This window comes from Fulmarus glacialis, unplaced genomic scaffold, assembly GCF_000690835.1.
Source record: "Fulmarus glacialis isolate BGI_N327 unplaced genomic scaffold, ASM69083v1 scaffold25140, whole genome shotgun sequence".
NCBI classification, from domain to species: Eukaryota; Metazoa; Chordata; class Aves; order Procellariiformes; family Procellariidae; genus Fulmarus; species Fulmarus glacialis.
The window spans coordinates 6,542-30,095 of NW_009187517.1; the positions used below are offsets into that span (position 1 = coordinate 6,542).

General features: G+C 35.8%; 1 protein-coding gene across 1 annotated transcript; it reads right to left on the minus strand.

Moving 5' to 3' along the window:
• Positions 1–2,408: 2,408 nt before the first annotated feature.
• Positions 2,409–23,231, minus strand: LRP12 (low density lipoprotein receptor-related protein 12; the record flags this gene model as incomplete). Its single annotated transcript, XM_009575421.1, has 6 exons — positions 2,409–4,227; positions 7,154–7,286; positions 8,121–9,222; positions 14,151–14,353; positions 15,882–16,017; positions 23,175–23,231. Coding segments are annotated over 6 exons (2,495 nt in total), but the record flags the coding sequence as incomplete, so codon positions are not given.
• Positions 23,232–23,554: the final 323 nt, after the last annotated feature.

A 23,554-nucleotide genomic window follows, 5' to 3' on the forward strand; every position in this document is an offset into this window, starting at 1 on the left:
TTTGGGGCAATTGAATTGTAGCTGATGTCCTGGAGCAGTTACCAATTGCTTATTTTCAGAAACCCACAGGTGGGGAGGAAGAGATGCTGCCAAAAAAAAAAATCTCACAAACCAACAGAACAACCCCACAAAAAGCCTCATCACAACTACAGAAGATTAAAGCTGTTGACTTAAAACAAGTTTTACAGAAAATGTGCAGTACTTCCTCAGGACAACTGCAGCAGTCGAATAGCTGCAGGAGAATGAAACAGGCCAGTAAACATTCACTTTTCAGAAAGGAAACAAAAACTCCTCCCAACAGGAAAAGCCATGATTAACTTTGATCTGCAGTGAGTATTTAATGTAAAGACTCACCAAAAAGGTATTTGTGTCCCAAACTTGAACTGTGATTTCCCTAGACTGAATCCAAGCTTTGCCACAAGTTCTTGCTTTGGCATTTAGATAGGAAGTGGAACACAAGAGACAGACTAATTCCAGCATCCTCTCTGTTTGAAAGAAGAGTTATCAGCAATACTTGCTGAACTTGTATGGAAAATGGACTTTACTTTGGAAACAAAACAAGCCCTTGCAGCATCGGAAGCTCAGTCAGCCCCCTGAATGTTTCAGTGCAAATCAAATGACAAGAAAAGTGGGATATGTGAAAAGGAACAATGACAAACTCCTTCCATGGTTAGAAAGCTTCACATGAGGAGAAAACTTGCCTCACAATAACCTACATTCTTCAAAGCTTTCAGATAAAAGTGATTTATTACAGAAAATAAGATAATTTCACAGTGAATCACTCTGACTTTTGTTCAAAATGCCCTAGTGTTGTAGCACAGCTAAATTAAGACTCATTTAAACAAAACACTAATTCAAGCTCTCCAGAATAAAAAGAAATTAAGTAATATGACTTAATGGAAGTCTCAGTAAAAACAAACAAAAAACCAAAACCCCAATCACTAATACATTAATTAAAAGAAAAATTGATCACTCCCTTTAAAATCACTAAGAAAAAAAATCACTGCAACAAATTAGCCTCATACAAATATGAATTTTATTTACAATTTTCCAAATTCTCAATCAAATGCAACTTCTCAGTTAAACGTGTAGCATTTCTCCTTTAAAACAAAATAAACATTGTGTTCTTTTTACATCTGCAACGTGGAGTCCATAGGTACATGCTATTTGGGGCATCTAATGAACAAATTTAGATCACTGTGTGTGTTTAACACCGAAGGTATTCTGTGAAGACTCTTTCTTCAAAATGTATCTGCCTCGGGGAGAAACATTTCCATAACCACCTTCTAATGACAATTAGTTAGGAAGGATTAAAAACCCAGTATTTTATACCAGGACATACTGTTCACATATATTTCAGGGTGTGTTACCATGTTCATATTGCAAAGTTGCCTGCTCTATAAGCAATGCCACTGAAATCAGACTAAAGATTACCCACAGATTTAGATATTATTCAATGTGAATAAAAATGGCCATTGATGACTTTTACTCGAGTATGTGTAATTATGGGCCAATCTGTACCTGATCTGGTACCAGTGTGATGTGATCTGTTCTGAAACTTGAAACCGCATGGGTCATTGTAATAAAATCTTTTACAACTGTATTGCACATAAGGTTCCTCAAAAGCACAAATCTACATAACCATGTCCTTAATTTACCTGCTAACTCTCATGAATAAAATCAACCAGATGCTAAAATTGTTTATTTTTCTCATCCCAGTGTCTGTGAATGAAAAGAAGAGGGAGAAGATATATACACTTTGGAATCCATTCAATTATTTGTTTCTTCTGCATGTGATTTGTACTTCAGAGATGAGGATCTTAAAAAAATAAAATAAAAAGCCAGACAGACCTTGGATTTATCTTTAAAAGTACCTCAAAAACATAACAAAAATTCAATTTAATTTTGATACATATTAAAACATTTTAGTCAGTTCTGCCCGACAGCGTAACACGACAGAAATGCACAAGACTTTAAACATGCTTTAAAATGACATTCAACAAAGTATTTAAAATTTAATAAATAGCATACAATCACACACAAATACATTTCATACTGGATCTTTAAGCCTACTAAAAACAGACTGGCAAAGAATAAATAAAACAGTAGTTGACATTTTTGTTTTTAAAAGGTGTAGATTCTTGTTGTCACGCTAGTAGCCATGTATTAACCTGCTTATCACAAAATTGGAAGTTATGAGCTTTTTTCCCACTGATCTGTTTTGCTCCAACATGTAATATGATAAAAAAATACACTAAAAGGGATTTCTTTTTTTTTTTTTAAACAACCAGTCTGCAACCAAGTAAACCAGTTTTTAAATACAATGAATAAATAGGGAATTAGTAAAGCAAATTCAATTGCAACAAAAATGCAACACCCCAAGAAAAGAGCCATGGAAATATATAGCCATTGCAATATTAGACAATAATAGTACTTAAAGTGATAGTGCTTGTGCACTAAGCTCATTAGAGACCTTAATATGATTTTAGTGCAAATCCCTTGAGTCCAAACAAGCGTTATACCCTACAGTATTAGGGAAAAAAAAAGGAACTTATTCTGTAGTGTATTTGTACATATTGGATATTTAAAGAACTAACACATATTGTAATATCTTCGGCCCTTTTTTACTTCAAATCGAAAAGACTAATGATTGGGGATTTTACATACTATTTGGTTGTACCATATTAGATTGCAGTTTAGGAAAGTCAGTGCTATAAAAGCTTTTGCCATCAGTTTATCTATTAAATCTAAATTTCACAAATCATTGCATTTTGTACTTCCGAAAGAAAAAGAATGCTCCTGGAGAAAGTTTCTCCTCCCTTTAAATAAGTTCACATTATGATGAAATTCAAGAATATTTAGACAAAGTGTTTATAAACTCAAAGAAAAGTACATATTTTACATTAACAATCCTTACCAGTATTTAGTATATTAAGTTACAAGTATGTTGGCAATAATACAACAGAGTCAATTCCTAAAGGAAAGTAATTCTGTACAAATTCACCTGTTAATATGGGGTTAAACAGGCAGCCAAATAAGTCTTGAGCAGCCATGTTTCTGGTTTGAACTACAGTACCAGGATAAACTAAATTTGAAACTAACTGGGATAACTTCAGTTTAAAGAGTAATCAGATTATACTGGATACACGCATCGTGTATTCAGAGCCATTAAAATGTTCACTCTAATAGTTCCATAACATCATCCAGTATAAGAAATGTTTAATCAACCACACAGGCTAAAATAGTTTTAACATAATGTTGTCCTGGATTTTTTAAAACTAAAAACTAGTTTTAACTGTGAAGTACAAAACAATGACAGATATTGCTCCAACTTGTACACAATCTTTCCTAAACAATCCGTACCTAGCAGAGTAATAATGCCTCATCATCACTAGTTTCATTTTTCACTGTTGCTTCTAAGCAAGTGTCAGGTATCTGGGCAGTGTGTACGATGCCACAGCTTTCACAGGGGCCATCTCGACTGCATGACCTTACACCGTGATGTGTTGCACTGTAAGGCTGCCTAAGCCCTGGTCCTTGATCTGAGCTGAGATCAAGTAGAGGTCTTGAACAGTCATTCATGTCAAAGTCTGATGCTACATCAGAGACTGGAATTAACATTTCAACATCATCATCCTCTTCTCTTCCACTTACCCCATTATCAAGCTGTCTCAAAGGACTTTGGTTCTGATTCACTGAGCTTGATCTCCCTAAAGTAAAGCGTACCCAGCGTAAGCCTTGAGTCATACGACTTAGCGCGCTAGTGAGCTGGTGACGTGCAGGACTTGTGCTTGGGGGCTCTACGCTCGTCACTTCTCTTCCACTATCCGTGTTACCGCTACTGCCGCTCTGAGCAGAGGAACTCCCACATGCTCCAACTGTTGCTTCTATTGCTGTTGCAGGTGGGACTTTCTGAGGCAAGGTGGCAGCAACACCACCAACTGCTCCTGCTATGTCTCTTCTTTCATTTTCTGTGTCTGTATCATCAGATTCAACTGAAAACAGACTTCTGTGAGTATTATTTCTTTCACCTTCTCTACTAGTACTTTGGCCGGCAACATCATCTCCATCTGCTGAGACCAATGCCAATGATCCAGAATGACGTGACCTTGCAAAATTAAAAATTCGATTCCAAATGTTACTTGATCTGCCAGCAATAGGAAGTCTGATTGAGGTAAATCCAAGCTGAGATCGTACTGCAAGTCTCAGGTTTTCCAGAACTGAAGCCTAAATGAGAAGACAAGCAACAATCAAGTGTTGACAGTATGTTGGCACTGTTCCAACAAAAGAAGAACAACAACTATTGTGCAAAACTGCATATAACCACAAAGTTAAATGTAGAGTCTTAAACATTAAAAAATGTTGCATCTTTAATATTAAGGATCTGGTGTACGTAGCAATAGGCTATTTTAAAAACAAAGTAGGCATGAAAAAAGTCTAGATTCTCTTGAGGAAAAAACATTATGAACAGGGAAATTACATGGAAATACATACGGAAGAAAAAGGGGAATAAAAGAGCGATGAAGTATATAAGGTACGTTTCTGCCCAAATCAACAACCTCTAAATAAAGGCAAACTGAAAACTAAGGTACTATAACCTGGATATGGAACACTGATTACAGAAAAGTACATCCACAGACCCAGTACAGCAGGTATGCAAGATCTGTTACATACAGCCTTACCAAGAAGATAAAGTAGTCACTGGATTTTAGAGTACAGTACATAGAAACATGCCTCAAAAAGTTTAGGATTTAAAAACGAAGTCTTCCAGAAAGATTTAACAGAGGTGACCTTTCCTTATCCACTACCATGGGGCTGCCTAGAATAGAGACTAAATTAAATATCCTCTCTAGCAGAGGCTTGTAGTTTGATATTTTTCCCATTCTGGTATAATCAGTTAATTCCAGTTTCAAAATGCTTTCATGCTTCTGTTTAATTAAAATTATCTTATGTGTTATAAACCATACATTACCCAAATTTGGTATACATTTTCTAGTCATTTAGCTATAGAACAATGCATGCCTGAATTTTTCTGCTTAAAACCTCGTATAACTTTTAATTGTAAGGTAATACAAACATATTAACACCTTTGACTTGGGGGTCTCTTACTCAAACTTACAGAAAACAGTGCCTCAGCTAAGTAGCTCAATTCTCAAATACTAGGATAGAAGATCTGCCAGATGCCCACAATTTTGAAAATATTGACAGGATAAAGTCCATATTCACATCTTTTAATGAAGATTATGGCAAAAAAATAGAATATTCTTCAGAACAGCCTTTTTATGCCCCCCAGTTAAACACTTAACATATATGCATATATTTCACTGTTTACAAACACTGAACTTGAGTGTTCTCATGCTGTCACCTTCAGCTCCCTTCCGCAATCCTTCAGACACCACAGGGCATACACAGCATCCAAACAATACTTCATGCACAACCTACCTCCTCCCTTCCAATAGTTCATAGAATGATATTTGAATTCAAGCATATAAATACATATGTTCAGTAGCCTTACTTTCAAAAGCTACTGGAGAGACTGCTACCCATCCTTGAGAATCCAGCTCTGAAGGCATGTATCAGTTTTAGGCAGAAAGTATTACATACAAATCAGAACAACCAAGATTCCTCTAGCCTGAGACTACTAACTTTGAGGAAACCTTGACTAAGTATCTTCAGTTCTACACAGATGTGCAATCTTAAGATGTATATATTGCTCAAAAAAAAGAAAGCCGAACACATCCTGACTTAATATTGACTCCCTGCCCCAACACTTAACCGTATTAAAAATTTAATTTGAGCTTTATAATTTATAGAATTCAATTTACATTGCCTCTTAAGCTTTTACTCTTACTGATGTTCTCTCGTCTGAAAAACAAATTTTTTAAATAATGCAACTTCATTGATTAAATAAGAGTAAAAGTTTTTATCATGGAAGCATTAATGCTCTAGAATGACTTCTTCATTATTTTGGAAGGTGACGGCCTGCTCCCTACTATTCCTTATTTTTATGCTAGTTAATTTCTCAGTATAGCTATTTAAGTTTTCAAGGCCACAAGTCTTACCTGAAATATTGGTCTTTATAATGGGAATTCACTAACACTTTTTCACTGTTCAAAACTATTGTATTTTTATGGAGTGTGAAATCGTGGTTACAGAGAAAGACTGTATATATGAAGCAACTACATTTTTACTATGTGTCATTACGAAAGATTGCCATTTTCAGTAAGTCTTTCAAATTCCATTATATTTTAGTTCTAAATAATAATTAAAAATATATCCAAAGCAACAGTGGTTAATTCAATTTAAGTCAAACTAAAGATAAAAGAAGATTTCAGTAATTGCACAGCTTTTTAAAAGCTCCAGTACCAATCTCGGACAAATCAGTTCTGTTCAAAATAAAAAAAAAAATTTCCCCTTCTTACGGTCTTGTAACTACTTTTCTTACATGCTATATTAGCTAACAGTAAACTTTGCTGTATTAACTGCAACACATAATACAAGTTAATGCCAACTCTAATACAGCACCACAGCAGGATTCTTAGACTGAGACTTTTCCTCTATTTCACAAAACTGAAAGTCTTTTTTTTTAAATGAAAAAGTTGTTTTGACAGAAATTCATTCATCAACCAAGTAAGAATTGTGCTTATGATCCATCTGAGAATCAAGATGGCTAGACTCTTTGTTACTCATTCCTGTTAGTTTTATATGATATTACAGCCTTGCCTTTGTTATTATCTCTTCTATGCATGGTGGGCATGATTGTACCTAAACACATATGCACAGTGGATATGAACTACCGTTTTGCATTAGAAGTCTCAATTCTTCTTACCCAAATTTTGAAGTGCTATCTTGCAATCTTAATTTATACAACAACATCAATACAGAACATACAACTAGATCTACCAATCTATTACTTTTCATGCAGGAGGGATCTATAGTGTGCATTACTGGCATTCATTAACAAGAAAAAAAGCCTGCAAAGAAAACTGTGTGGTGCTACCATGTCCAATGGCGAATCCTTAGTATGCTACTATTGGCCTGAAAGGAAGAAAAGGAAATGCTATAGAACAAAAAAATGCAGACGAAAGTTAAAATACCTTTATTTCAGTCTCCTTAAAATTTAAGTGGTCTGCCTGCTATTTTGGAATCTTACCTGATTTGGTGAACAAACAGGAAAATCTTCAACTGGTGGAATTAAACCCTGGGCAATTAACTGTCCATAGGATGGAGGAGCTTCTCTTCTTAACAGTTCAGCCTCAACCCTTGACAAATGAGTTTCAAATGATCTTTCAAAGAGAAAAGAAATTTCACAATATGTAAGACTATGATGTGTATATATATATTTAAGAGTAAAACTACATCACACTATTACAATCTGAAATAATAAATTTCAGCAAATGAAGTTTTATTAATTTAATTGAAATTTAATTGACAAAGAATATACAATTAAGTCCTTGCAGTCATTCCTATGGGTCTGTCCAGCTGAGACAAGAACAACAAAACCAACCCAATGATAAATTCCTAAAAAAAACCCTCACAAAACACGGGCTAAATATAAAAGGTACCATAAGAAATGCTTGTATTATTTTATAAAAATTGAAGAATGTGTAATCCTCGTATGAGATAGTCTACAATAGAAGAAACATGCTGTTAAATACAGAATTGAGATATTTAATTGCAGAAATGCAGCTTTTACACACTTTCTTTTTGGTAACAACATCTGAAAGCTTAACTCTTAATAGTTAAGTGATCAGAATACTTCTATCCCCTTTTCTTCACTGAAAGGGTGGTCAGTCACTTCACTGGAACCCAGAGAAGTGGTCACAGCACCAAGCCTGTCAGAGTTCAAGGAACGTCTGGATGACACTCTTAGCCATATGGTTTAGTTTTAGGTAGTCCTGCGAGGAGCAGGGAGTTGATGATCCTCATGGTCCCTTCCAACTCGAGATACTCTATAATTCTATGATTAACTAACCTCTTTCTACTGTCAAAGAAGAAGAAACAATGCCTTTAGAAATGCAACAATAATTGTATGTCAATAAAAATGTTTCAAATATAACAATAAAAGATATGAAAATATTTTAAAAATTTAAGTTCTCGAGGCCATCTGTTCTACTTACCTTCGCTCAAACATCCTGAGTGAGTACAATTTACAGGTACATCCCAGTGCAATGACAAGCAGCAATCCGCAAATAAGACTCCCAATGACAGCTGCGGTTATTACTCTCGTGGGCACAATGACTGGGCAATTCTCTTCATCACTGCCATCACCACAGTCATCTTGAGAATCACAAACCCAGCTCTCAAACACACAGCGGTTATTTTTACAATGAAAATTTCCTGGCTGACAGAAGAAACAATTTTTTTCATCTGAACCATTAGGGCAATGATTCTGGTAGTTGCAGCGATCTGAACGAGGGTAGCAAACACCATTTCGAGAGCAGGGAAACTCATCTCTTTGGCACATGGTGCAGTTGGTTTCATCCCTTCCATTTGGACAGTGCCAGTATCCGTCGCAGCGTTGCTGCTCTGTGTAGCAACCCCAATTTCCACCGCATGGAATTTCCCATGGCAAACAGAAGCCATCTACTTGATAGGTAGCATTGAATCCTCTTGCAGCATTCACTTTGTCAGCACAAAAATGCACTCTTATCTGTCCTGAGGATGAAACAACTGTGAGGGGAGCATGAGAGTCAAATGCTGTTAGCACACGCAACAGCCTCCGTGGATTCTCCTCTAATCCATCATATATTTTGACATAGTCTCCATAACCTGTACCATCAAGTTTAAAATCAGTGAATCGCAAAATTACTTTGCGATGATCACCAGTGTCTATCAGCCAGGTGCAGTTGCTTCCAGGTGGATAGAAGTCAGGATAGTTGGGAGAACTGAAAGTACCATAAAAGTATTTTAACCACTGCCCACATGTTGGCACATCACAGTCTATTTCGTCTCCTAGGTCAAGACAATCAATGTTACCATCACATTTTAAAGACTCTGGAAGGCAAGTGTAAAGCTTGGTGAAACGAGAAAGACACTGGAACTGATTACAGGCACAAGGTTGAAAGGAAGAAGCTGTCGGAGGATTAGCTTTGGCACAGATTTCTTCGTCCGAGTTGTCTCCACATTCATCCATATTATTACATTTCCAACTCTCTGGAATACACTTCCCATTAGCGCAATGAAACTGGTCACAATCACAATTTGGTTCATCAGATTTCCCTGAAAGAAAAAGAAGAAATTATAAAAATACTATCTTTTTAGAATTTAGCACTTTATGGTTTGCGTCGTAAAAAAATTCAGAATGGCAAAGCAACCATTTAAATTCTCTAAGTCATCACAACTTTCAGTAAGTTTCAGGATAAAACAGTTTTTTCAAGTTGAAATTCTGTCAGCATATCAGCACGAGCTTCATCTGTAGCTGCTTTCAGTCACATAACTTTAACCCAAGCAAGAAAACACCACTCATTTATAGTGATTGAAAAATCTGGCTTCTGAGGTGCTAAAAATAAGTCAGAAAAATACTGTTTCTCTCCTCTATATCACTCGAAATGCAGAAACATTTTGTCCTGCAGTACCAGTCACCTCCTCAAATTCTTTCCTGTAAAAGCAGTCAGATCTCTCTCCTGTTTTTGTAGGTTCCTACTTTGTACCAAGGGATCTATGGCAGGAGAGAAGCTGACAGTTGAAGATTACCTATAAGCACCAACCAAAGAGAGAAACCTCTCTCCTCACCTCTTCCCACTGTTTGCTCCTACCTCTCCTCCAGCAACTAAGAGGAGAGTGCAGCAAATGCAGAAACACATACTTAAAACATACAAAACCATACAAAATTACGCTTTACAAGTTAAGGATCCAAGTAGTGGTCCAGATAATCCAAGTAGTGGTCCAGAAAACATGGAAGTGTGGCGTTCTGGGGGTTTTTTTGTTTGGTTTGTTGTTGGTTTTTTTTCATTTTGTTTTTGGTTTTTTGTGGGGGTTTTTTGTGTTGGGTTTTTTTTTTTGGTTTTTTTTTTTCTTTTTATTCTGGGAAAAAAGTCGAGAGACACCTTTATTTAAGAAAATGCGATCTACTGGCTACTACCACACTTGTAGCATCAAGAATATTTTTTTCAGGGATTCATTTATTGAAGTTTCAACCATGTGAAACACTGAAGCATACCTGGGAAGCAAGCTATTTCAGCTCTGCAATGACTTAGCTGAGTCAAATACCACTGTATCATTTTAAAACACTGCAATTTTTAAAAAACACAGTACGGACTGTAAAATTGGCTATAAAACAAATCACTGTGGTCAATCCTCCAAAAAAATTTCAAAAAAAAATCTGCAATGCAGATGGTCCTACACAGCAGTAATGCAGGAACTAAAATAGACAAATATATACTAAATCTCTATAACACTATACTTAGGGTTTTAAAAAAAACAGGAAAGACAGTATGATGAACTTACTGAAATACAGACTTTCGCAGAAGAAGCAAGTTCTATCTTGCTTTTCAACAGAACAATTCAGATTGGAGGGGATCTCTGGAGGTCACCTAATCAAATTATCTGCTCAAAGCAAGGCTAACCAAAGTTTGATTGGGTTGTTCGGGGCCTTGTCCAATCAAGTATTTTCAAAGTTCCAGCGCTTAACCACACAAAGTGATAAAAGTCCTCATATCTAGCCTGAATTTCCCTTGCTGTAACTAATCTGATGTGATAGGTCAAGTCATATCACACCTCTGTTCTCCTTTTTGTTATTTTAGTACCTTAGAAAGCATTAAAAAGAAATACTCGACCTTGAAAAAAATTTTTTTTTAAAAAAAGGTGCGTCAGCATTTTATAAATTTCACAAATGCTAAGGTTTTTAAAAAAAGAATGCAGGAAAAAATGAAACCAACAAGAGTGATAAATGTTATAAGCACTGCTGAGGAGTATTTAAGTCAACAAATTTGCTGACAGAGAGTGAAAGGAGAGCAAAATGTATGTGCTGCCAGTGATTAAGTTTTAGAAAATGTTTATTTCACTAAGAAAAAAACAAAGAACAGATCTGGTATAAATGATACATACATTGTTCTGTTACATACATATATATATATATGTATTTTAAAATATGCACTCACACACATACACATGGTTCATAATATTAGTATGGCAAATACTTAGTATGAACCTCGGCCTTGAATCTGAAACTTGTAAAAGTGAACTACTAGACTTCTGCCGAAATTGAATGACTGTGCCCCATAGGCAGTGGGCAATATAATAGAACATGCATAAGAAGAGTCATTGAACTTGCTCAAGTACTGATTAAACTCTAGCTCAATGCTTCTACCTTGCAGAACCTGGAAAAAGGTTGAGTAGAAAGCTGTAACATGGAGCTGTAAATATTAATGGTAATATTGTAGTAACAAAATAGGATACGATTTCAACCTCAGCTCTTCCTTCTGCAGGCTTTTAAACATCCCAGAAAAGAGCTGCCTGCTTGATCCTGATTTAGCATTTTTAATCACCGATCCTGAAGTTATTACATCAGGAAAATTTACATGTGAATCAAAAATTAGAATCGTAAAATAATAACAGATGTAAAAATAAGACTATCCTTGGAAGCTGTATCACAAAAGACTTCAGTATAGTACAAGATAATTAGCAGAACCCACGTGCAGTTGTAGCCAAAGGACTAACACAATCCTTCCATGCATTTACAGTGAACATAAACCTCTGTACTTTTATTAAATCTATTTTCCGCTCTACATCACCATTAGTAAACTCCACCCCATTTCGATACCCATAATCAAAGAAGCTGATAAATTAAAAGGAGTGGGAGGAAGACAGAGGAAAGACAGACAAGTGACACAAAATATACCTCCTAGCCAAGTACCCTTCCTAACTGTAATGCTTTTTTATTGTTGTGTTGTTTGTTTAAAATGAAATATGAACATTTACCTGGAAGATATTATTTACTTTGAACAAGAATTAATTCAAACAATTCACATGGCCTATCTTCCACATCAGATTTTAAACATGGGCCTCCCTAATGGTCCCTTTTACACCTGTAATCTGTATTGTTTCTATCATTCCAGCACAAGTAGGACGAATTTGCATCCATGTAACTAAAGTATTACTATTCTTCCCCTTTTTCTAAGATCACATGCCACCTTTGAGAGTAGCCTTTACACTGAATTCAATAGTCTGTTGAGGAGTTAAACTGAGCACTGCTGCATGATGCTAATGAGAACAAACCAAACAACATAATGGCACAGTTGAATGTATAGCAAAAGTTTTAGTATTTCAGGAGTCTCCTTTTCACACTGGAAAACAGAAACAATCAGATGATTATTAAAGCAGATTTGTCAACTCTTCTATATACAGGTCGATTTACAACATTAAAAGACTCCTCTGATCACCACACTTCCACCTCAATCATGAAATACTTCCTAGGAACCATATCAAGCAGAGACCAAGCTCAAACCAAAGTTTCAGCAGGGTTCATTTAAAAAACAAACACACACACACACACACAAACAAAAAACAAAACTTTTTTTTTTCTGAAAAAACATTTAAAAACATTTGATTAAACTCTTAAGTACTCTAAGCTGAGTATCACTGCAAGAAGAAATCACGTAACAGTAAAAATTGCTTATTTCTTGAAAATGTTACAGCTTCTTCCAAAAGAGTTACATACTGAAATTGTTTCAAGATCGGAGGAAAAGAGAGGAAAGGATTTTCAGAAAACCTCTACTGAGCCTTTGGCTTGCCTCCTCTGCCCATTCCACACCCTTATCCAAGATGTCCTTCCTTCTCAAAGCCCCTCAGGCAGGAACACTGCCTTCCCTCTGTGCCTACAAGGAGAGGGAGGTAAGCAGGGCAGAAGCCAGTGCCTCACACAGAGTAACAGCCTGTGCGTGGGCAGTTAGCAGAAACAGTAGTAGCAGATGACTGATGAGACAGTGGCTTTTTTTTCCCCTGTCATGTTTTTTGGTGAGACAGTAAGCAAAACCCAGGTAGAACATTGCCCTGAAAGCTGAGCCAGCATCAAATGCAAGGCTGCATTACTTCTCCCAAAACTTGCTAAGCTGTAAGGAGCTGAAGCATAGAGGGAGCTTTTTCGTAGGCTTGAAAACAGGCGATGGAAAGAGATAAGCCTGCCTGGAAACTTCAAGTTTGTGTAGGACTAACAAGGTGGAGGAAGCCATTAGGTAGAAAGAGTGCAGAACACAGAACAGGGGCAAACATGGCTTAGGGTAGAGGAGATCAGAGCTCATTTTACTGAATCTTGGTGAAATAGTTTTGAAGATGGGTGGCAGTGGGTAGGTGTAAGAGTATGAATTGTTTTATGGAGGAGAGGAGTTAAAAATTAGTGCACAGAGATTTGGAGCAGGTCAGAGAGTGGAGTATAGGCATACACTGAGGAAGCAAGAGAATGCGAAACCATTATGAAAACAAAGAAGAATCTATTTAATAGAGTATTTTTTATGATCAGGACATAGAAAGCCATGATCATGCTATTATATAAAATCCTAATATCGCTTAAGGCCAGAAAAAAGTTTGGAGCTAGTCTTTACCCATGACTGTCTTCCTCCTCTCTCTTGGTAACAGCTACTAGAGCAAGAATTGCCCACAAGACAGTCTCAAACTACTACTACTGGTAAATAGTTTATATTGCATACTTGCATGTACATTTTGCACGTACAAAACCATGCCTATACTTGGCTAGAGTAATTTATCATATTAATAGGTTTTTAAATTGTGGTGTTTTTTAAAAAGAGAGCATACCTTCTGGAGATGAGAAAAAATGATGCAAATTTTAAAAAAATCCCACCGTTTCTTCCTTTTCTTGCCCTATATATGCTACTCAGAAGTCTACCCAATTATTTTAACAACTAATTTTATTCTGATGAAAAAATTTCAAGTCTTAAGCTATGTTAAAAAACCTCCCAGGTTGCTAGTATTATTAGTAAACCCCCCCCCCCCAAATCATTCACTCTGCTTATTATTGTGAACACTAATTCCCGCTTTGGGATCAAAATAATCTACACAATGTATACTTTTAATAAGCCTTGAATCGACTACAGGAAATGCATATACTGTACCCTGCTACAAGGAAATAGTTCTTGAAACAGCAAACAAAAAATGAAACGATAAAACTGAAGTAGGTATCATTTGAAACATACCAGCAAAGTAGGCTAATCTGAAGCCTTTTCTGGAGATGCTATCATCTGAATGAAATCTGATCCAAACATGATCCTGTGAAGAGATGTACGGTGAAGGAATGGAGGAGCCACACGCTCTGTAGCCTTCAATATTCTTGTAGCTTCCAATTGTTAACCAATCTGAGCTGCATCTTCGTGATCCCTGAACATCAAAATCTTGAAAGCTGGGGGGGGGGGGGGGGGGGAAGGGGAAAAAAAAAAAAGAAAAGGTCAAAATCGCTACTGAACTGGATATTACACAACCAAGCTAATGAATTGCTACACATAAAAATGGAAATTAGCTGTAAGTTCTTTTCTGGTCTGAAATAAAAAAAGCAGCTTCTCTACCCATGTAAGAATAGGATTTAACCTTGTGGTGATGATACTTTTATTAGGACAGCAAGAATCCATTCTGTTAACTAAAATATTGCATCTGCTACTTAAAGAAGCTCAGTTTTGCTATAAAAAACACATCAAGCCTTCATCTAAGAAAAAGAAAATTAAATAATTCTGTTAATGAAATTGTCCTTATGAGTCTCATTTAATGACTTTCATATACTACTAAGTGGTTTTATTTAACCCGAATTTCATCAGAACTTTAGCTAATGCTACACGCAGCCAATGATATGACTTGACATTATAAATACAGCTAAATTGGTCAAAACTGTGATTTCAGATAAGATTTGGTCCCAGTTGCACTACTTGGTTACCCAATGGGTATGTCATGGAATGTCAGGGTATGGCTACAGCTATAACAAGACATGCTGCCATGGTAATGAAGTGTGAAGGGGAGACAGTTTGGACAAAACAGGTCAGTACATACAACACCGCAGTAAACTAGAAATGAAATGTGAAACATCTGCTAGGTAGATGAGTGGAAGGAAACAATGTGAGAGAAAAAAAATGAGTTTTATGAAAAATAAACTGTACGAAGAAAGTTTAGAAAGCATTCTAGTAGATGAACGGCTCTACCTACTTTACATTGCATTTATGCCAGTTTAATATTTAGTAGAAAGACTGTTTAAATTAAATAGCAGTACTTTACAAGAGTAACTCATGTCAAAGCAAATACTTCATAATGAAGAGCTGCTTCTTAGGTCTGCAAGTCTGTACTGGAAACTGAAGTAAATATGCAGCTAATGCAGTTTCTTGCTAAGCAGTACTAATTTGTATCTTGATGCTAAAACTAGCCTAGATTTCCCTTGTGGCAGTAATGGGGAATGAATTCATGAGAACTTGAACCTACGATACAACTTTTTTACATTACTTCTTTAGAAAAGTTGTAAGGTACATGAAACTGTGAGGAGCTCCCTGCACCAAAAGTCAGATTTCCAAAACTGCAATCATATCTATTGATTTACTATTTATACGCTGCCACTTTTAAGCACACCATGAGACTTCATAGCAATGAAGCATTACAGAATTTCCCCTACACATTTTTTAATGCAAAATTCTTATATTTCAGAGACATTAAAAAGAAATCAAATAAATGAGCACATAGAACCTTTTTCTAGTCGCCAACTCTCCAGTTGAAACCAAATGCTACGTGGCTATGTAAGAGCAAATCAGATAAAAGGAAAGGCAAAACCCAAACCAAACAGAAATCCTACATTTACAGGAAGGAAGAGGAAATTGGTACATACACAATTGGCAGTTAAAAATGTCTAGTCAGTACTTCTTCAATCCATGTAGTTAATACAGGAGCACTGTTACCTTATAGTAATGATCTCCCCTGGGTTTGCATGAATGTACCAGCTACAGTTGATTCGGGCTGGATACTCAGAGGGCCACCCTGGACTTGTGATTGTCCCGCTTGGTGATCGAATTTGTTCTGGAATATCTCCACAAGCTAAAAAACACATATGTATTGAAAGCAACTTGATTAATGCCATTTTTTAAAAAGTCAATAGGACAAAAATCAAACAACACCTATCAGGGAAAATATCCCACTGAGTTAGATGAGGTATCAATAAAAACAATGTCTAAAGGAGTTCATAATGGACACAGGTCACAACATGTCAGCCAAAAGATGTTTTCTGATGTTGCCAGTGCAGACGTTTACGCTAATGTCAATTAGTACTAGAGATTAAAAAAAGATTACTCTGTACAGACTTGGACAACTTTATTAGTAATGTGAAAGATTTTGTATTTCCTAATTTTATTTTTAGCCTTCACAAAGACTCAGTTCAATTTAACTATGCATTTACACCTTATACTGAAAAATGCATTAGAAGGTGAAAAATAAATTAAAGCAAAATAATCAAGTAGTTGAAATTTCCTGTCTTAGGAAGACCCAGTGCCTGGCTATCATTTAAATACCCCCTTTCAGCCCTTGGCATGGAAACGATCTTCATACGCATGATTCCAATGCTTGGAAGGGACAGAGCACTTACTGCAGCACACTTCATTTATAGGTATTAAAAGTTAGGTTTACAAGAGAGGGGCTTGCATAACTACATTTCTGATAATGGAGTAGAAAGCTTGTATTTATAGGACTAATTCTATGCAACTGAAGTAACTCAGCCATTTGTATTCTTACTTTATTATAGGTGTAGCTTTCTGTATTGGCCTTAACTCAGTTGCTTGTTCCTTTCACTGGAGTGTTCTCAGCTCTGCTGATTTTATTTCAGGTAACACAGTTATTAGTTTTGTGGTTTTGTTTTGCTGGGGTTTTTTTTCCCCCTTAGCAGCCTTATACCAAACACCTGTCATATAGCATATTCACAACCTTCACATAAATAGGAGGGCCAGAATACTCTCGCTACAGAGCCTGAAATTATGAGGAAGTTTCAGAGGTCAGAAAACACATTAAAAATAATTGCCCTCTGTGCTTTTATTTTACAATTTCCTCACTGCTAATCCAAGACTTGTGGGTTCTCAAAGTTTACTGGTAGCACAATCAGTTACACACAGTAGTTTAAACACAAGAACTATTACAAATGAGGACGCATTTTCATTATTGTCTGATGATCAAAAGCTTTTAGAATTTTTTAAATTTTGAATATGAATTTGATTAAAATAACAAACCAGAACTGATGCAGTGAACAAACACGATGAAGAATGAACTGCATTTCTGCATTTGTAGTAGTGCAAAGTTGTAATAATGTAATTGGTAAACAGGTTATTAATTTTTTCTATTTTTATCCACAATCAAGCTTTTAAGATCATTTTTCAAGACTACAGGGACCTGAAATTATTGACTAGCTCTAATACAATAAAAAGTTATATTCTTAAATGATCATTATTACTTTAAAATATTTCTATACGGCATAACAAATACATTTCTAAAAATAGGCTTAAAAGGATTAAAAGACAAAAATGCTCACATATGCCTGCATTTTCTGTATTAGCTTAAATACAGAACAAAATAAAAATAAAACAAAAATGAAACTCAGTAAATTTACTGTTTTCATGTACAGCTGTAAGAAAACATTGTTTTAAATAGTTTTTCACATATTTCTTATTAAAGCTTCATACATGCTGCACAGTTAAGTATTAACATACTTTGGCTATAGAACATAGGACCTGTCCTAATATCTATGGACAAAAAAGTCTCAAAATACAGAAAGATATTATTTTATTTGAATATTCAACCAACTATTCCCTGGAAACTTTCTTGTTTTAATTTTGACCAACCCCTATAGGTGGTGCTCTAACACCATGATACTTTGGAACACTGCTCCTGCGTGAATGATCTGGATATACTTTACATATGTTCAGACAAAAAATGGACGGACAGGAAAGAAAAAACTGGTTATTCACAATTAAATGTTGAAGTAAAATAGCAGTTTTCACAGATTCAAAACAAAAACACGTGCAAAAAAGTAGAAGAATGTGTAAAACATTTTGTACCAAGCTTGCAGATGTTGGCAAGCAATTCCACGCACTACGTGTTACTACTGGAACAGTTCTCAGCTTAAAATAAGTTGCCTTCAGTTGCCTGCAACATTCACCTGGTTTTTGATATTTACAAATTGACATACGAGATTTTGTCACTGAGAACCTCTAAGGAAGCTTTTAAATTTGCCCGACTAAGAAAAACCTTACACTAGAAGATAAAAAAAATCCATTCAACATATGTTCATTCAGTTTTACAAAGTTCACCTCCAAAAACTTAAGCATGCTATAAACATATGTGCAGCATGTGCCTGTCAAATAGGAACCTCCAAACACTGCTAGCAACTGTAAATTACTATGCAATTAGCTTTGCAACTTCCTATGCTGCACAGCGCACCCTGACAACTATAATCTACTCAATCCAGTCCCTGCAGCAGTCCAAACAGTAACTTTTACTTGTTACACAAGTTTGAATGGAAGAAATTCCACATGGAAAGCCTGTATAACCAAGGTAGTATTTTCAGAGCACCATGAAAACTTCCAGTTTTACTCAAATTCAGGTTTTTTTAGCCTTTGTTTGCAATACCAGCCATATCCCTATATTTTCTATATTCTTTTACTTAAGATGGCTTTTTCTCTGTTTCCACTAAAGCTAGCACTAAAGAGCTGAGGGCAAAGTATGACCATTTCCGGCACCATCCCATATGGGAAAAGAGAAGCAGACTAAGGAGGGCATGAAGAAGCAAGAATGATCAGAGGCACTAAAATACAGGGTGGAGCGAACAATACTGTACTTCTGCTGTAGAAGAGAGAAAAATCAAACTGAAGAAAGTGTGCATATGACAAATTGGGGGTTCAAAAAATAAAAGGGAATGGACTTGAAAAGGGAATTACAGCTTCCTTAACTGAAGGTTAGCTAGATAAGCTAAATGTACTTGCATACTTGGTGTACATTCATGCACTGAAATCTCTTACTTCTAACTCAGGAGACAACAGAAATCTCCCATTTGCTCAAAAAGTGTATAAAGGTCAAGATCAACTTCACTTCAGAAGTGCTGTCATTTTGAGAGAGAATAACTTCTCAGAAAGATTTTTAAAATCAAGGATAACCTTTTGAAATAGAGCAGTTTTAAAGGGAATCTACTTTATAAAGATAACATCAAGCCTTTTAAAATCAATTCCTGACCCTCTGCTTAACTAGGACATTTCTTCTAAAGCATTTGAGAATATAATGTAACATACATTTTATTGATGTGTTTGTAAACATGGAGAATGTGAGCAACATCAAGAAGGGCATGGGAATCAAAAAAAACAATTTAACTGACAGCACGTAAAACAGACATGTATGAATAGAGGCAAACATCTTTTCACTAAGTTGTGGAGAATTTGCACTTCTACTTTAAATTGCTAGTGGCCCTGCAGGCATTTGTCATACAGGTCAGTTATATGTATAGGAACTTAAAACTACAGGAAAACTGACTAGGTTTGGAATAATTTATTAAAAGTATTAAAAATACATAAGAAAACAACACAATGAAAATTAGAGGAGTCGGGAAAAAAAGGAGATGAGTTTGGAAAGGAGGTAGAAGCACAAAACAAACTGAGAAGGTTGCATCAGAGAAGCAAAGATACATAGCGATGCATGCCAAAATGTTTTCAAATCTCATGCTGGCAGTTATAAGATTTTTGGGTGGGAACAACTCCCTCCTGCACAACCATTTCTACATGGGTGTTGTCTCTGCCTACATTCCTCTCAATTCCCTTATATTTTTTGGTACAATTCCACTCATCCATCTCCTACCTGGTTTAAACTCTTTCCTTTGTCAGCCTTTATTTTATTAACAATCTGTTTGCAATTCTGTTTGTTACTTTGCCATAACTCTGTTCAGTAGATTGCAATACTGTAATTAGGACTGAAGATGTTTTACAGACTGAAGTGCAAAATAACGGTCAAAAAAACTGCTGAGAGGATAAGCTGTACACGTGGTTTTCTGGTGTATATGGATTTTCTTGTAGACTTTTTAAAAACATGTACAACAGTTTCCTTATTCCCTTCTTCCTGAAATTTGTTCACCACCCCACATTACAGAATATGACTGTAAACTACCTACGGGATGTTGACTGGTAAACAGAACAGAGGCAATTAAAACTTTAGAGTAGAAAATTCAACTTGCAAGTTATAACAAGAAAATAATTGAGAAACCTATGCAAAAATTCTGTAGCAAAATCTAGAGAAGTAAAGTACCTGTAGTAACAGTGAACAACATGTCAAGGAAAAAAGTCACTTGAGAAAAGCAGGGAGAGGGAGATTAGGGATTTATCTTCACAGTAATGCCAGGAGATTAGTTGAAAAGATAAAAGAATTAGCTTTCAATGTGAACCACAAGATGATAAGGTATGCATTATATTGGACATGGTAAGGACATGAATGCAGCTGGATAAATGATCTGAAGGTGTTTAAAACAGCTTAGACTAAAAAGAGAATAATGTGATAAAGTCTAAACCATGAATAGGGAGGATAATTATTGCATTTGTAACTCTCAGGAGCCACTGAAACTCTTATTTGGAGAACTACGGGGGAAGGCGGCATAGGAATCTTTGCCTCCAGGTCAAGCTCTAAAGCTTTAATTTAAAATGCCCTTTGCTCTGCAATACAGAGACACACTCAGCAAAAAGGAACCATCATAATTTTTTAAAAATTGTTGTGAACAAATGTTTTCAACAGTGTATAAGTTCTTTAAAACGGGGGGTGGGAGGGGTGGGGTGTTGGTTGTGCAGTTGTGACAATTACGGTGCTACATACCCCAAAGACAGACCTGAAAATATTTCTCAATTTTTCAGATTTTAAAGGCATAAACACTTGTTCTCTAGTGATAGCTTATACGCAAGAGACAACATTCCATTATTGCTGTTGGTAGAAAAAGTGTGCTCATATATTAGAGGTGTACCTGCAACTTGGCAGATATAATATACAGCAGAAGCATAAATACCAAAGACCACAGAGGTCTGTGCTATTAAAACATAATTTAGTAAGGTAGGTCATGTAGCCTTACAGCAGCAGCATGACAGGAAATCTACCATCAAGACAATCATTTTATTTTAAATCCCTTCTCAGTAGCAACTGTCCAAGAAAATCGCTTCCTTGGTTTCAACACCAAGTTAAAGTTGGATTTAGAAAGATTAAAGGCCAGATATCTTTGGTTCTATTTTACAGAAAGTCTGCTTAAAATTGTTTTGATAAATATAAAGCTGTCCAGGTATGCTTGATGGAATATATAATCTGCAAGTTCAAAAACATGTTTGGGAGACCCAGATTGTTTCAAAGAACTCAAAAATCATCTAAATCCATCTCCGTCTTTTATACTTGGGCCATACACCTAACATTTAAGATGTACATACAAAGAACTGTAAGAAAAATGCCACTGTGTCTGCCTACACGCTTTCTTCAGGTTTTCATTAACAGACTACCCCATCCCCATTATCTCAAAATTCTCCAGTGAAGAATTTTCAATTTATATTAAAATAGAAACTTTAAGAGTATAATATTTATTTTTCCCCAGCTGGAAAGCTATTTTAGAACACAGGACCGCCAGAATTTTTTTTTTTTTTTTAATTTATTTTTAAATGGAAGTCCTCACTAGATCTTTCTTCTCAGTAGTTAAAGGTCTGTCTACCAGCTGCTGTTATCTTGCGTAGAAAGTACATTGTGTTCTCCTCTTCTTGGCACTGCCTATTCAAGCATGCTGGCCAAAGTACTGAAAGCAGAGTCAAAAATTCCATTCACCTCTTGCCCAGCAGATGCTTTTCTGCCTGTATTGCGACCTGTGACATGACTGTTGCAGTAAACAAAGGGGTGAAGGGTTGTTAAAGCATATCCTGAAAGCTGCATAGCTAGGTTTTAGGCTGTCTGTGTATCTTGTACAATCCAATTCCAGCAACAATTGTTCCAACAGAGGCAAGTACATGTGCTGTTATTTATTATTTACAGTGTACCATAAATGTACTATATATGATACTTGGTGCATTACTATTGTTGAAAAGCAACAACATTCTTCATGATGCAGCACAAGAATGGATAGCAAAGGTCTTTATAATTACACTTTTGACAGTCTTTGAGTGGCAAACAATGGCATGGAAAAAGAAGGTAGAATGGTGTAACAGAGACCATCCACTGACCATACATTTATCCAAAAATTTAACTGTATGCACAAGTAGCAATGTAACATTTGAAGCGATACTGCAAGGATAACTACAGCAAGATGTGCAAGCTGTTGTCAAAAAGGACAAGTTTGCATTTTGACTCTTACTTCAGGAGAAGAGTGTGAAAAATCAGTTTGATTTCCAGGGATTAGTGGCAGCTTCCCTATGGAAAGAATGAGGCTTGTATTCTTCTACCCACTGAAGAAGAGTGTTTGTCTCCCCATTTGCACATATGCTGAGTATCTGTATCATAAAACACGACCAGCAGCTTAGCTGACACTGCTTAACATCTGAAGAACAAAGACTGTACGCTGGTATCGCCTAATGCCTTAATGGACATACAGTCACATCACTAATACAGAATAGTCCCAACTGTGGCTGCTGCCCAGAAGAGGCCTAAGACCGACATACTGGAAGAGAACGTAGCAACCTTTGAGCAACGTCTGCTGCTTTTATACCCCATATTCTCCCAGCATCTCATCAGTTTCTCAGTTTCATGAGTTCTAAAATTCTTTTTTTCTTGTATTAAGGAAACTGTGCAGTCAAGTGTACAGTACTTTCAGTTACTGCTTCAATCTAATCAGGTGAAACGCATAACTCCTGGATGTATATTATTTGATAGTAGCGGTGTCCAAAATTACATTTCAATACATTTCATTTCACAAAAACTTTACTGTGGAAAGAAAATATCAATTCAACTTAAACCAACTTTTCTCTTAGTTCAATGTTTGTATGGAAAAATAATTAAGCAGTCCACTTAGAAAGGCATAATCTGTTCATGAGCATGCAGGTATCAATTTTATCTTATGAGAATTTTTCCATGTTCCAGTTGCTTCATTCCTTATTACATGCTGCAAAAGGCAGTAATAATTTTTATAGCCAAATATCTCTTCATAAGATACCAGGTGGCTTTCAATATTTACTATTTAAGTCATGCATGAAATTTAAACATTACAAAAAATGACTTACCCGTTGACACTCCTGAAATATGCACATTTTCAGAATGTTCTGCAAGAGCACCATTTCCTAAAATTAAACATAATGAATAAGCTAATTTCCAAGATAAAATTTGTAAAAATTCTTCAGATACCCTTTTACAGAACAGAAAGAACAAAACTGAAATTATTTTAATTAATATTAAACATTAAAGGTCCTACGTACATTTTATAATAAAACTTAGAGAAAAACTAGAGAAAAAGTTACTATACAATGAAAATAAAAAACAACATCATTAGTGTACTAGGAACAATGGAATATACTAGAAAGTTAAGGAACAAGAGACTGATAGTAGCAAAGAGTTTTGAGAAACTTCAAGTATTTTAGATGGTAGATTTTGCATGATTTTGCAT